Source organism: Cherax quadricarinatus, chromosome 76 (genome assembly GCF_038502225.1).
Source record: "Cherax quadricarinatus isolate ZL_2023a chromosome 76, ASM3850222v1, whole genome shotgun sequence".
NCBI classification, from domain to species: domain Eukaryota; kingdom Metazoa; phylum Arthropoda; class Malacostraca; order Decapoda; family Parastacidae; genus Cherax; species Cherax quadricarinatus.
The window spans coordinates 17,972,618-17,988,086 of NC_091367.1; the positions used below are offsets into that span (position 1 = coordinate 17,972,618).

Sequence of the window (15,469 nt, forward strand, 5' to 3'; positions counted from 1 at the left end):
CCTATGCAAGTGGATACGGGATGCTGTGTAATGCAGCAAAGTACGAACAAATACCTAATGGTATGGAATATCAGTGAATAGAAGAAGGGCACTTTCATTAAAGGTCCCATCAGGAAAAGGATCTGAAGAATACAATAAATTATAGCCTGAGATGGGATAGATAGCGGCAGAGTGTAATTTTGGTTCCTGTAAGCAAACACCAACAGGGGAAAACTGGGAGAACAACATCTGAAGCTCGCCCCAATTACCCCTGAGGCCGCGAATATTCCACTGTAAATAGGCCATGATTGGCAACAATAAAGATACCTGAAATCCACAGGCAAGGGTACCTACGGACTAGAGGGGTTAGAAAAGTCCACATGCGGTGGCATAGGAAAACGTTCAAGTAGCGAAGGAACGGTGCATTGTGAAGAAAGGAGTTGTGCAGTGTCCATTGATGGTTTGGTCTCTGCAATATATTCAGAGATTGCTTCAAGTGTTTCAGAGTTCAGAGACGTCGTATGGGAGACAATATTGGAGATGGAAGGAGGGGGAGTTTGAGTAAAGATCGGAGCTGTAATAGACTGTAACAAGGTAGGGGGGGCGAAAGGGTAGAGGGAACTGGAGAAGTGTAAGAGGGAACAGAAGAGGCAGAAACCTGGGAGGTGGCAGAAGAGCAAGAAACTTGGGGGGGAACAGGGAAGAAAGGCACAGTACGAGGATGAGGATGAACCTCCACACTTGTAACAGAGCCAATGAAAGGGGAAGACCCAGGTACAGAGACCGAGAAGGTAAAATGTGGAGGTGGATGAAGGGAAGGAGGGGTTAAAGAAGATTTTTTGGACCTCTGAGAAGTAGAGGGACGATTGGGATTATTATTATTATAATCAAAAAGAAGTGCTAAGCCACAAGGGCTATACAGTGCTGCAGGGTAGGGAAGGAAGCGAGGGTACTGGGCGGCAGAAGGGAGGAAGGATGATCAGTAGGTTACAGAAAACAGCAGAGCAGGGGATAGTACGGGGGTAGAGGGTAGCAAGAGATTGAAGCAGAAAGGGTTGAAGGTATCAGAATTTGTGAAGTAAGTCAGTTGTTGTCAAAAAGTCAATGAGAGAGTCCGGATGAAAGGTGAGTCCATCAGCGAGAAGGGAAGGTAAAGAGAGAGCAGCGGAGCGAAGACGATGTTGGAGGTATTTTCTGCATGCTCGTTGATAAAGTGAGCAGTCCAACAGAATGTGGCTGACTGATAATGGAGCCTGGCAATTCTCACAGAGAGGAGCAGGGCGCCTCTCCATGAGATATCCATGTAAAAGACGAGTATGGCCAATGTGAAGACGGGAGAGAGTAGTCTCCCAACCTCGACACTGGTGATAAGAAGACAGCCGGAACGATTGGGAGGTGTCGTACGAAGTCTTGTCGATATGGGGGTTTGTGAGGGAGAACACGAAGAAGTGAGGACAGACTGAGGAGTTGAAGTAGGGACGTCTGAGCCCAGGACAGCAAAAGAGTTAGATACAGGAGTGACTATGAGACTGGCAACCACAGAGGAGGCTGCAGAAGATGTGACCCCTGAAGTGGGGGGACGCTTTGAAACACGAGAATAACAAGGTGCAGTCTCCCTTGCAGGCAGAGATGAGAAACCACCATAGCATAAGGGAGACCTTCTGCCTCTTTGAGGCAATGAATTTCCCGCTCATTTAAGTAGACCTGGCAACGGCGAGTGTACGAAAGGTGAGCCTCATGACAATTAAGGCAAGAGGGAGTTCGACTGCAAGACGTATTAGAATGCTCATCGGCACCACAGACTGGGCATTCGGCTATAGATCTGCAATATTTTGCTGGGTGGCCAAATTGCCAGCAATTCCTACACTGTTGTGGTGTAGGGATCACCTTCCGAACATGTAACCGATGTCCTGCTACATAAACAGAGGATGGGAGTTCATGGCTGTCAAAACTTAAATGAACCACATTGCAAGGGTATCGTCTTCGCCCAGGGCCAGGAAAAAACATAAGTGCCTACCTTGAGAATTGGGAGATCTTGGAGTTCCAGCTGTTCGAGAATGTCAGTGCCACATGTTTGAAAATTTTGTTGGACTATGGTATGGGGCAGAATAACAGTACCACTACAAGAATTGAGGGAATGATGTTTTTTGATAGTGATAGGAATAGTATCGATATGTGAAAGAAGAGAAAGATCATGAGCTTGGGTAGAATTCTGGACTGTGATGATGCACGTACCACTCTTAAGAGCATGAAAGGAAATATCTCTACCAACGTGGCATAGGAGCGCTTTGCCAATATTATGGTCGGAAAGATAGGCAGTAGAAGAAGTTGGTCTTAATGTAAAAAACTTAGTCTATTGTGTGGTCCAAAACTCAGTGTGGAGAGGGAGTGCATGACATGTCGGTCTTTTCCGAGTAGAATGGGGAGGTAATGAAGTAACATCATCAGGAGATTGTCGTTGATGTTTAGAAGTGGGACCAGAGTCGGTCCGACGTGGGACGGGCTGGCGATTCGAAAATTGCTGCACCGTAGAGGGAGAAGACGGAAGTATAGTCAAAGGAGAGCGAAGGTCAGACAAATCAAAGGAGTCAGTGGAAGCCCCGGTACCTGAAGCGGGTGAGGAAACAGCACCAGCAAGAGGTATAGGAGCCTTAGGAATGTCCAAAGAATGGCCAAAACATGAGGCAAGGTCAGAACAGGGTGCTGTAACAGTAAGGGCCCCGGGGGTAGCGGGGTCATGGATCGGGTACTCCATGGTTAGGTTACTTCTTTCTTTTTGTTTTAAAGAAAAAAGAAAGAAGAAAATAAAAACAAAAAAAAAATAAAAAAGAGGGGACCGGGGAGGGATAGTTCCTAGGAGGAATGAGAGAGCCGGAAATCTCCCTCCGTGCCCAAGAGGATCTCAACATCGCAAGTAGCGCAGATGCAGCATGGAACCCGTGCCATACCCTACCCATCATGCCAGTAAACCAGCAATCTGGGATAGCAACCTCACATCTGCCGAGCTACCTCGGTGAACAAAAGAGAGGGCGGCCGGATATCCGCCACAAAGCATACCTCCTTCAGCCACCACCCCTGGAATCCGAAAGGTTGCTTCCAGAGATACACCCGTCGCCTGAAAGATACCCAAAGCCACCCTCCGGGATACCGGAGAGGGATCTGGACATTCCCAGGCAATCCAGATTCCTTGGCAAACTACGCCACTGCCAAAAACCTCAACTGAATGGGATGGACCCCGGTACCTTTTCCCCTACCTAGGAACTAGCGCTCCTGTGGGATTATTATTATAATCAAAAAGAAGCGCTAAGCCACAAGGGCTATACAGCGCTGCAGGGTAGGGAAGGAAGCGAGGGTATTGGGAGGCAGAGGGGGGGAGGGATGATCAGTAGGTTACAGAAAACAGCAGGGCAGGGGATAGTGCAGGGGTAGAGGGTAGCAAGAGATTGAAGCAGAAAGGGTTGGAGGCATCAGAGTTTGTGAAATAAGTCAGATGTCAAAAAGTAAATGAGAGAGTCCGGATGAAAGGTGGGTCCATCAACGAGAAGGGAAGGTAAAGAGAGAGCAGCAGAGCAAAGACGACGACAGAAGTATTTTCTGCATGCTCGTTGATAAAGTTGGCAGTCCAACAGAATGTGGCTGACTGATAATGGAGCCTGGCAATTCTCACAGAGAGGAGTAGGGTGCATCTCCACGAGATATCCATGAGTAAGACGAGTATGGCCAATGCAAAGATGGGAGGGAGTAGTCTCCCAACCTCGACACTGGTGACAAGAAGACGGCCAGTAACCTTTACTCGGTTTAATAGATTGAAGTTTGCTGCCGAGCATAGTAGACCAACGTTGTTGCCAACGGGTGTGAAGGTGGGAAGATATTGCAGCAAAATAGTCCGTAAATGGAATACCTCTATATGAAACTGGTAGGTAATGTACTGCTGACTGCGCAGCAGTGTCTGCCTGTTCATTGCCCTGTATGTCAACATGACTAGGGACCCAACAAAAAACAATATCTTTATGCTTGGTAAAGATGCGGCATAGCCAAAGTTGGATACAGACGACTAAGGGGTGAGGTGTATCAAATTTCTGTTCAGCCTGTAAAGCACTAAGGGAGTCTGAAATAACCACAAGTGATGACACAGGCATAGATGCAATACAGATAAGTGCTGCAAGAATGGCATACAATTCAGCAGTAAAAATACTAGCCGAAGATAGCAAATGCCCTCATACGATGCTGTCCGGAAACACTGCTGCGAATCCTACACTGTCAGAAGACTTAGAGCCATCTGTGTACACAGCAATGGCATGAGAAAGAGTGGAAGTGGTCAAGAAAAAGAGCGGAAAGCGACCGTAGACAGTTGGGCTTTCGAGCAAGGGAGAGAGAAAGAACAGACTCAAACAGCTGGAACTTCCCAGGGAGGTAGGGAAAAGTGAGTTGCTACATGAACATAGAAAGGTGGTAATTGAAGAAAAGACAAGAGCGAATGAAGGTGAAGAGAGAAGGGATGCAGTAAACAGGGGCGGCGAACAAATAAAGAATGTCTACTAATATCAGTGACCATTCTATAAATGGAAGGATTGTGGAGATCATGAGAGCGTACATAGTAGCGAAGGCAATGGGCATCATGGCGATCGGATAAGGATGGAACGTTCGCTTCTTCATAGAGGCTCTCAACAGGGGAAGAGCGAAAAGCACCAAGGCATAAATGTAATCATGATGTTGCAGTGCCTGACAAGTTGTGCAGGGCCTTCACGACTTCTACAACTAGCCCATCAATTTGGGAAGGACCTACTTCCACTGGGGAATCCCACCTACCAGTGACTATGCCCTCATCTGTTACACGTCCCTCTTCACTGACGCCTATATAAGCGGCAGTCTCCTTACGTGTGCTTCAGAATCTCTACAACCACGGTGTTGTAAACACCACCTCCAAGGCTGAGGGACTGATTATCTCATCTTTTGTATATAGTTCTTCTGTTTTCTAATTATGTCCAACAATCTGTATTGATAAAGCCACTGGATGGCGAAACGTCTACAATAAAGATAACCAGATGTTGCGAAAGTGTCTTAACTTTCATAAACGTAATCCTTGGTGATGAATGGGGTTAAGGCTAGAGAGAGTAGCAGGAGAGGCCGCTGAATAGATCTGGTCACCATAATCAAGTTTCGATAAAATGAGGGTGGAATGTAGGCGAAGGAGAGTTCGACGATCAGCTCCCCATGAAAGATGATAAAGGGTTTTAAGAAGGTTCAGCCGGCTTTGACAAGTTGCCTTCAGAGAGGTAATGTGAGGTTTCCAGGATAACCTACGGTCAAAGAGGAGGCCCAGAAACCTGACTATCACGTTCAGGGATACGGGAGCCATAGATGCACAAACGATGATCGGAGATGACAGAGCGTCTATTGAAAGTAATTTGGCGAGCTTTGGTGCTGGAAAATTTAAACCCATGTGTGGTGGCCCAATTGGAAACACAGTCGACCACATGCTGGAGAGAGACTGTAATGAGGTGACAGTCAGCGCCTGCACAGGCAATAGCGAAGTCATCAACATAGAGTCATGACCAAATATTTGATGGAAGACTGGAGGCCAAATCATTTATAGCAAGGAGAAAAAGTGTTGTGCTCAGAACACATCCCTGGGGGACACCTTCAGCTTGGATAAAGTCCAGGGAGAGCACATTATTAACCTGAACACGGAAATGCCTGTCAGTTAAAAAGTTCTTATGGAAGAATGGTAGATTGCCTCGGAGGCCTAAGGAGTGGGCTTGGGCCAAAATATTATACCTCCAAGTTGTGTCATATGCCTTCTCAAGGTCAAAAAATATGGCAATAACTGAGTGGTTATTCGCAAAGGCATTACGAACATACATATCCATGCATAGTAAGGGGTCTATGGTAGAACGTCCCTTACGAAAGCCATATTGATGAGTGGAGAGACTGTTGTAAGTCTCTAAATAGCACACTAAATGTCTATTTACCAGGCGTTCCATCACTTTGCAAACTGCACTGGTAAGAGCAATGGAACGATAGTGGGAGGCTTCATGTCCCGTAGTGCCTGGTTTGTGGAAAGGGAGAACAATGGCAGATTTCCTCAGCTGTGGAAGAACTCCTTGTGACCAAATAAGATTGAAAAGGCGTAATAGGACTGCAAGGGCTGACTGATGTAAAAGTTGTAGCATACGAATATGAATGTCGTCGGGCCCAGCTGCCGATGATCGGCAAGCTGAGAGTGTTGCCTCCAGTTCCTGAAGTGTAAAAGGCACATTATACTGTTCTTTGAGACAAGAAAAGTTCAAGGGTGCTAACTCTCTGGCAGACTTTGAGAAAAGAAACAAGGGGCATAGATGGAGCCCCTGAGAAATATCGACCAGATGTTTGCCAATTTCATTGGCAATCATCATTGCCAATTTCATTGACAATATCTAGTGGGTTTGCTATATCAACACCGGCAACCTGAAGAACAGGAGCTGGGTCAGGAGAATATTTACCACTCAGTTTTCGTACTTTTTTCCAGACTGCACTCAGAGGAAGCAGAGGTGATGGTGGAGACAATCTCGCCAGCAAGTGCGTTTAGCGTCACGGATGACACGGCGAGCGATCGCACGCTTCTGCTTAAAATCAAAAAGTCTCTCCGAGGTTCTATTGTACCGGTACCTGCCCCATGCAGTGCATTTCAAATGTACTGCACGAGCACAAGCAGGAGACCACCAAGGCACGCATTTCTGAGAATGCCTGCCCAAAGTTTGGGGAATAGAATGAGAAACTGCGGTTAAAACGGAGGACGAGAAGAGGTGTAAAAGCTCATCAATGGAGGACAAAGAAGGAACCTCACTAAAAACAGTTATTTGTGAGTAAAGGTTCCAATTTGCCTGATCAAATTGCCAGTGGGGGATACGAAGAGGTGGTGAATATGAAGGGGAAGTAAGAATGATTGGGAAATGATTGCTGTCATGTAAATCTGGGAGAAGAGGAAAGGTGAAGTCTAATGCGGCAGAGGAAGAGCAGACTGAGAGATGGATGCAAGAGACAGTGCGAGTCCGAGGATCAAAATGGGTGTGAGTACCTGTATTTTAAACATTGAGGAGGTGGGTAGCAAGAAAAGCCTCTAACTGAATGCCACGGGAATCACAGTGAGACCCCCCCCCCCCAGAGGAAATAATGGGCATTAAAATCGCCAAGTAACAGAAGCGGTGGCAGTAATGATGAAACAAGAAAGGCAATATCCGGAATAGATAATGCCCGAGGAGAGAGATATGAAGAACAGAGCATATACCACTTGTGCAAGTGGATATGGTCTGCTGTGTAATGCAGTGAAGTACGAACAAATAGCTGATGGTATGGAATATCAGTGCGTAGAAGAAGGGCACTTTCATTAAAGGTTCCATCAGGAAAAGGATCCGAAGAATACAAAAAATTATAGCCTGAGATGGGATAGATAACAGCAGAGTGTAATTTTGGTTCCTGTAAGCAATCACCAACAGGGGAAAACTGGGAGAGTAACAACTGAAGCTCACCCCGATTACTCCTGAGGCCACGTATATTCCAGTGTAAATAGGCCATGATTGGCAATGATAAAGATACCTGAAATCCGCAGGTAAGGGTTCCTATGGACTAGAGGGGCTAGAAAATTCCACATGCGGAGGCAGCGGAAAACATTCAAGCAGTGAAGGAATGGTGCGCTGTGAAGAAAGGAGTTGTGCAGATGGAGGAGAGGAGAGAGAAGGAACAGAGGGTGGATCAGTGTCCATTGATGGTTTGGTCTCTGCAATATATTCAGAGATTGCTTCAAGTGTTTTGGAATTCAGAGACGTCGTATGGGAGACAATATTGGAGATGGTAGGGGGAGGATGAGTAAAGATTGGAACTGTAATGGACTGCACCAAGGTAGGGGGGGGCAAAAGAGTGGAGGGAACTGTAGAAGCATGGAAGGGGACAGAAGAGGTGGAAACCTGGGAGGTTGCAGAAGAGGAAGAAACTTGGGAGGGAACAGAGGAGGAAAGTACAGTACGAGGAGGAATTTGAACCTCCACACTTGTAACAGAACCAGTGGGAGGGGAAGAACCAGGTACAGAGACAGTGAAGGTAAAATGAGGTGGTGGAAGAAGGGAAGGAGGTGTTAAAGGACCTTTTTTTGACTTCGGAGAAGGAGAGGGACGATTGGAAGAAGGTGTCGTACGAGATCTCATCGATACTGAGGCTTGTGAGGGAGAACACGAAGAAGCGAGAACAGACTTAGGCATTGAAGATCTGAGCCTAGGACAGAAAAAAAGAATTAGATGCAGGAGTGACTATGGGAGAGGTAACCACAGAGGAGGCTGCAGAATATGGGATTCCAGAAGTGGGGGGACGTTTTGAAACACGAGGTAGTCTCCCTTGGACATGGAGATGAGAAACTGCAATGGCATAAGGGAGACCTTCTGCCTCTTTGAGGTAACGGATTTCCCACTCATTTAAGTAGACTTGGCAATGGCGAGAGTACGAAGGGTGAACTTCATGATAATTAAGGCAAGAGGGAGGTCGATTGCAAGATGTATTAGAATGGTCATCGGCACCACAGACTGGGTATTCGGCTATAGATCTGCAATATTTCGCTGGATGGCCAAATCGCCAGCAATTCCTACACTGTTGCGGTGTAGGGATCACCTTTCGAACTTGTAACTGATGTCCTGCTACATAAACTGAGGATGGGAGTTCACGACTGTCAAAAGATGAACGAGCCACATTGCTAGGGTATCGTCTCCGCCCACGGGCAGGACGAACAGAAGTGTCTACCTTGAGGATTGGGAGATCTTGGAGTTCCAGCTGTTCAAGAATGTCATTGCCACATGTCTGGAAATTTTGTTGAACTATGGTATGGGGCAGAATGACGGTACCACGACAAGAATTGAGGGAATGATGTTTTTTTTAATAGTGACAGGAACAGTATCGATATGGGAAAGAAGAGAAAGATCATGAGCTTGGGTAGCATTCTGTACAGTGATGATACACGTACCACTCTTAAGAGCACGAAAAGAAATATCTTTACCAACATGGCGTAGAAGTGCCTTGCCAATACAGTGGTCGGAAAGATAGGCAGTAGAGGAAGTCGATCATAAAGTGAAGAATTTAGTCCATTGTGCATTCTGAAACTGAGCGTGGAAAGGGAGTGCAGGACGTGTCGATCTTTTCTGAGAAGAATGAGAAGGTGGAGAAGTATCATCAGCATGTAATTGTTGTTGGGGTTTATGCATGGGACCAGAGTTGGTCCGACGTGGAACGAGCCGGCGATTCGAAAATTGCCACACTGTAGAGGGAGAGGCCGGAAGCATAGTCAAAGGAGAGCGGAGGTCAGATAAATCGAAGGAGTCAGTCGAGACCTCAGTACCTGAAGCGGGTGAGGAAACAGCACCGGCAAGAGGTACAGAGGCATGAGGAGTGTCCGAAGACGAGGCGGGGTCAGAACGGGGTGTGGTATCAAGAAGGGGCCCTGGGGTAGCAGGTTCATGGACTAGGGCTGCCATGGTTAGGTTACTTTCTTTTTGTTTTTAAGAAAAAAAGAAAGAAAATAAAATAAAAATAAAAAAAGAATAAAAAAAGGGGAGACCAGGGAGGGATAGTTCCTAGGAGGAATGAAAGGGCCAGAAATCTCCCTCCACACCCAAGAAGACCTCAGCACCGCAAGTAGCGCAGATGCAGCATGGAACCCGTGCCATACCCTACCCATCATGCCAATAAACCAGCAATCCGGGATAGCAACCTAACATCTGCTGAGCTACCTTGGTGGACAAAAGAGAGGGCGGCCGGATATCTGCCACAAAGCATACCTCCTTCGGCCACCACCTCTGGAATCCAAAAGGTGGCTTCCAAAGATACCCCCGTCGCCCGAGAGACACCCAAAGCCACCCTCTGGGATACCGGAGAGGGATCGGGACGTCCCCAGGCAATCCAGATTCCATGGTAAACTACACCACCACCAAGAACCTCAATGGAATTGGATGAACCCCGGTATCCTTTCCTCTACCTAGGAACTAGCGTGTCTGTGGGAGAAAATCCCAAAGGCCAAAAGGAAGGGCAAAAGGGAGGGGTGGGGAGGAGGAGGAGTAATGGAAAAAGGGGAGGATGGGATAGGGAAGGGGGGATTGGGGGGTAATTAGGTTCGGTCTGAGGAAGGAGACCGACAGGTCTAATTCCTCAGACCAAGAGCCTCTTCACCGCAACAAGGAGCCCCCCTTGAAGAGGGCGCCTGTGGGAAAAAATCCCAAAGGTCGAAAAGAAAGGGCAAAAGCGAGGGGTGTTGAGGAGGAGGAAAGGAAAAAGGGGAGGATGGGATGCAGAAGGGGGGATTGGGGGGTAATTAGGTTCGGTCTGAGGAAGCAGACCGACAGGTCTAATTCCTCAGACCAAGAGCCTCTTCACCATGCCAAGGAGCCCCCCTTGAAGAGGATCAAATGAAATAACGACCAGAAATAATGGATTTAAGTTAGATAAATTTATATTACCTTAGGACATAGGTAAGTACTGGTTTTCAGAGTTGTCGATGCGTGGAACAGTCTTTCGAGTAGGGTAATCGAGGATAGGGCCCTAGGTACCTTTAAAAAGAGATAGGACAATTATATGAGTGGGAGGGGCCGAGTCTAATTGGTGTCGTAGGTACGAGAGTAAATTCTTGGATAGCTTAGGGAAGGGGTGGTTTTAATAAGGATCTGCCTTGTATGGGCCAGTAGGCCTTCTGCAGTGTTCCTCCATTCTTATGTTATGTTGATAAAGCCCACTGTGTGGGCGAAATGTTGTCAATAAACGATCACATTATACTTCATTTGTGTGATCTTTCCTCACTGGATATAGAGCTGGACATAACAGAGTGTCATCAGATTATTTCCAGAAATTGTGAAGACACTTCCTATCGCTGTTTTAGGAAGGTCAATAATCATTAAGCCGTTTGGAGGTGGAAATTTGTAGCCATACTTTTTGTTTACAAGGGAGCTTGAATAATTTCCAACCCGCACCTCAACAGAGGAGAGATTGCTTGGGTCTTGTTTAATAATGACACGGGTGATAGTAATACTTTTGGGATATTGAAGCTGCCACCATTTCTCATAACCACTGTTGGCGATGAAACAGGATTGGTTGGAGCAACTGTAGCCTTCTATAGCATTAAGTGGATTTATTCCATCGCTTGTAAGACTTGAGTAAGAGGTAGTGTTGTTGGAGGGTGGGAGAATGCTGAAACACTTGGTGAACTGTTGAGCATTGACTGCTGAGCTGCCCGGCCATAAATTAGACACTAGAGCACTGAACAAGCTGCACACATTATCTGAAACACAAAGATGATAATTAATTTTTCTGATATAAGAACGTCTGGGTGTCCTTAATTTATAGACATTTCTCCATCCAGTGACTATCAATGCAAGGACATAAAGTGAAGACTGTAGAAGTATATGCAATATATAAGGTAAAAGGACACAAGTAAAACTAATGTGACATTTTATTGTGGCAAGGCTTCAATCTCCAGGAGCTTTATCTTCATTCACTGCCCGACTGGCAGAGAGAGTGGACGTGCCCAGCACCCCTGTACTGCCGTTCAAGCGAGCTACCTGGTGATAACATGGTGCTCAGTGTGAGACGACGTGTAAACACGGTTGGAATAGAGCTCCTCCCTGGGGCGATAATGCTTAATTCATCTCCAGTGAATCATATATGATGCTTATGGTATAGTGGACACGGACTTATAGGGAGTGGCCTTAAATGGCATTTACAGGTTGTTTGTGAAATTGCTCTCAGTGCATGTGTATGAATTGTTAGTTGACTGATATCAAGATATCTGTGTTGAAGTCAACCTGGTAGTGAGGGTGAGGATGATTGATGTCTTGCATCATTATACTTGGGTCAAACTGTGCAACGTGCCCTTTGAGGTGGACGAGGCAGATATTTGCCACGTCATTGATAAATTTGAAGCTATCCACATGGCCCAACCAGGCAAGTGGGTGGCTGGTGCATATGCCGGTCTCCTGAAAGGGACCTTTACCCTCAAAATGACATTGTGTCACCTCATTCCCTAATACGTGCTCCTTGAGGAGTTCAAAACACAGATCATGGTCTTGTATGCTGGCAACGACATACGTGCCACCTGTGTGGAACCTGTGACCACATGGCCACCAAGTGCGGGAAGTAGAGATGGGCACCTGGTATAGAGGGAGAAGAAGCACCTGTATACAAGTGTGACGAGTGATGGGGAATGACAGGCTGGTGGAGGGCATGATCGTCAGTGGAGCAAGGAGGTGGAGGCCACGAACATAGAGTCAGGGTAGGACACAGAGCTCCATGATGGATGGCATATGGGGAGGTGCAGGTGTGCGAAGATGTGGTGGCTATCGAGGCAGTGCTGGTGACGGTGCTGCAGTCCATGTTTCTGCCTTCAGGAGAGGAAGGCCCCAATGAGCAGGAGGCTGGTTTAGGGGTGAAGGATGTGGAGAACGGGCAGAAAGAAGCCCCTGTGGGGCCTGGGACTGTGTGGATGCATCATCGGCATGAGGATGGTGGAAGTGGAGGTCCACCATGAGGCCTCACAGGCAATTGACATGGAGGAGGAGGTCATCATGCAGAAGAGGGTGGTGATGACGGATTCAGACGATGTACTGCCGCCACCGCCACAGCCCGGGAAGAAGGCATGGGTTGACAGGGCTCGACGTGGCAACCATGGCAAGCAGTATCTGCAGGTGGTGGGGGGTAGGGGCAATGAGTGATGAGAGTGGCATAGATGATGCCCCAGGTCATCGTGGGATTTAAGAATGTCCTGGGGCAGCAGGTGTGAAAACATTAATTCAGCCTCAGGTGTATGACAGTCAGTGCCAATGGTCTGTGTGATGGAGTGAAGCATGAGTGGTTCTGGGGGTTTTTGTATGAATATAAAGTAGACATGGGAGTGTGTTGGTGATGGATGGCTATAAGGCGTTTGTGACATCGTCTGTACATTTGAAAGGGGGTGTGGGGGTATTGATCTGGGAGGTGAGCCCATTTGTACTGAATAGGAGTGAAGGAGGGGTGAGGGGTGGGTCATGCATGTGGATAGGTGGTGGATGGATGAGCATGTGTCATTTGTATGTGCGTATGCTCCAGCTGAAAGTGAAGATGGCACTTGTGTGTGAGGACCTCATGTATTTCCTACGCACGCTACCACCTGTGGTGATTGTAGGAGATTGGAACTTTGTAGTTAGAAGGGCAGATGTGGCACTAAGGGGGGCGGGTTACTTTTCCACTGTCTTGGGGGAAGTTTTTCTGGACAAACAATTAAGGGATGCATTTGGGGGAGGATCATGGGAAGTGGAGCATACTTTCGTGAGGCAGGGATATGCAGCACGATTAGACAGGGTGTATCTAATGCAGCAGGTGCTTGTTGAGTCTCTATACTGTTGATGTGGCATACTCAGATCAATGAGTGATTGTGGTGGAGGTGGGGTTGGCATTGATGGTGAGGAGGTATGGGGGATATTGGAAGTCAAGCACAAGGGTTCTTGAGGATGAGGAGGGGTTGGGGGGATTTGCATCCTTATGGGAGCAGCTTAGGGAGGAGGGTAGGGGGTGGAGGATGTGGTGGGTTGGTGGGACAGAGTGGTGAAGGTACGGATACGTCAGTTTTACATGGGAAAAGGAAAGCATATTAATCAATTGAGGCATGGTCTAACCAGTTACTTAGAGGATAGGTTATGGGGTTGTTATGGGCGATGGGCAGTGGTGGGGACTTACCCAATGGAGGAAATTGACGTGTTGAGAGAATACGAGAGTTGCAGGAGTAGCGTTTTGAAGCGGTGAGGGTGCAGGCAGGTGTGGAGGAACTTTTATGGGGGGACTGGCCTTCTGCATGTGTGCTGCATGGCCAGCAGCTGTGGTGGCAGGCCACTAATGTCACGTGGTTGGAAGTCCACTCTTCAGTGGGGGGCTATCAGGAGGGTCAGATGCTGAGGGCAATGGAGGGTATAAATGCATATGCAGATTTGGAATGGGGAGTATTGGAAAAGTCATCAGGTGGAGAGGGCAGATTTAGGAGGTGTGTATGGGTGCTTGCAGTGCAATCTGGGGAGGAGCGATAGGGAGGGACTGGGAGGGGGCCATCAAAGAGAAGGAAATCTGGAGGGCACTCATGAAGATGAGCAAGGGAAAGGCACCAGGTATAGATGGTCTGCCACGTGAATTTTATATGCAGCATTGGGAGCTGCAGCAGGGATTTCTGGTACAGTTGCTGAATTAGATGAAGGAGGGTTTAAATTGGGTGAGATGCAGGTCATGGCAGTGGTGGTGCTGGTAGCAGCAGCATTCAATTCAGGATTATCAAGCCATTTCATTGTTGTGCACCGACTACAAACTGTTCAAGAAGGTATTAAGGAACTGCCTCAAATGTGTCGTGAGGAGGGTTGTGCCAGAGAGTGAATTTGGGATACCTGGCAGGTCGATGGCAATGGGGAATGGGCTCCTTAAGAAGTTTGTGGAAGAAATGTAAGGGGAAGGGAAGGGTTGCTAGTGTTGGACTGGCAAGGGGCATATGATAGAGTGGAAAAGGGGGCTTTGCAGAGCATCCTCCTCAGACAGGGTTTCCAAGCAGAAATCGTGGGATGGGTAGAGATGTTGTATAGCGGGGCGATGGCAAGGGTGCTGATCAACGGGTGTGTGGAGGAGGCAGTAGTCATTGAGAGGGGTCTTTGACAGAGGTATCGGATGTTGCAACTCTTGTTTGCATGTGTGCAGGACCCCTTTTACAAGTTGGTTGGGGACCGTATATACCGGGAGGGGGTAGAGGGGACAGGACGACATGGCCTAGGTTGGTGGGATATGTTGATGACACGACTGTTCTGGTGAGGGAGGGGACAAGGATGGGGGAGTTAGAGGAGATCATCTGCACATTTGGGGGTGCAACTGGTATGTAAGTAAACGTTGAGAAGTCAACAATCATGGGACTGGGGGCATGGAAGGGGAGAATGGAGTGAGGTTGTGCCATGGTGCAATGGCAGGCCGGAAGTTTAAAAATCTGTGGTATCTATATGAGGGGGACCTGGAGGAAGCGAGGGAGGTAAACACTGTTTTAATGGTGGAATGGTCAGAGAAACGTTTGGGGGCATTGCCCTCTTACCATCTGACCCTAATACAACGAGGTATTGTGGTCAATATCTTACTGTTTAGCAAGGTCTGGTATGTAGCGGCAGTATACCCGTTGATGGAGACGGCAATTACGTGTATCCTTAAGTGTGTGTATAAGTTCTTATGGGGTTTGGGGTGTGATTGGATGCAACAAGAGGTTTACTGGACTTGCGATGGCGAGTCAAATGTGTGTTTGGCGGAAGGTGTTAAGCATTGAGGGTTTTTATGGGGGGCAGTTGGGCAGGGTGCATGACCGGCTGAGGAGATTGTGTGAGAGTGCAGAGTTACGGGAGTGTGAGATGGCGTTATGTGCATTGGCAATGGCTCAGGAGCCCGGGAAAATCAGAGTGGGGGTGTTGTATAGAATTATTGTAGGTAGGGTAGTGGT

The 15,469-nt window shown here is 47.6% G+C and overlaps 1 protein-coding gene across 2 annotated transcripts in view; it reads right to left on the reverse strand.

Moving 5' to 3' along the window:
• Nucleotides 1-10,706: 10,706 nt before the first annotated feature.
• LOC138854951 (uncharacterized) overlaps nucleotides 10,707-15,469 on the reverse strand; it is a 156,548-nt gene continuing 151,785 nt past the window's right edge. For both annotated transcript variants that reach the window (XM_070101104.1, XM_070101105.1), the window contains one exon: nucleotides 10,707-11,266. In XM_070101104.1, the coding sequence (XP_069957205.1) occupies nucleotides 10,785-11,266 (482 nt within the window). In that variant the 3' untranslated portion in view covers nucleotides 10,707-10,784. The remainder of the gene's footprint in view (nucleotides 11,267-15,469) is intronic.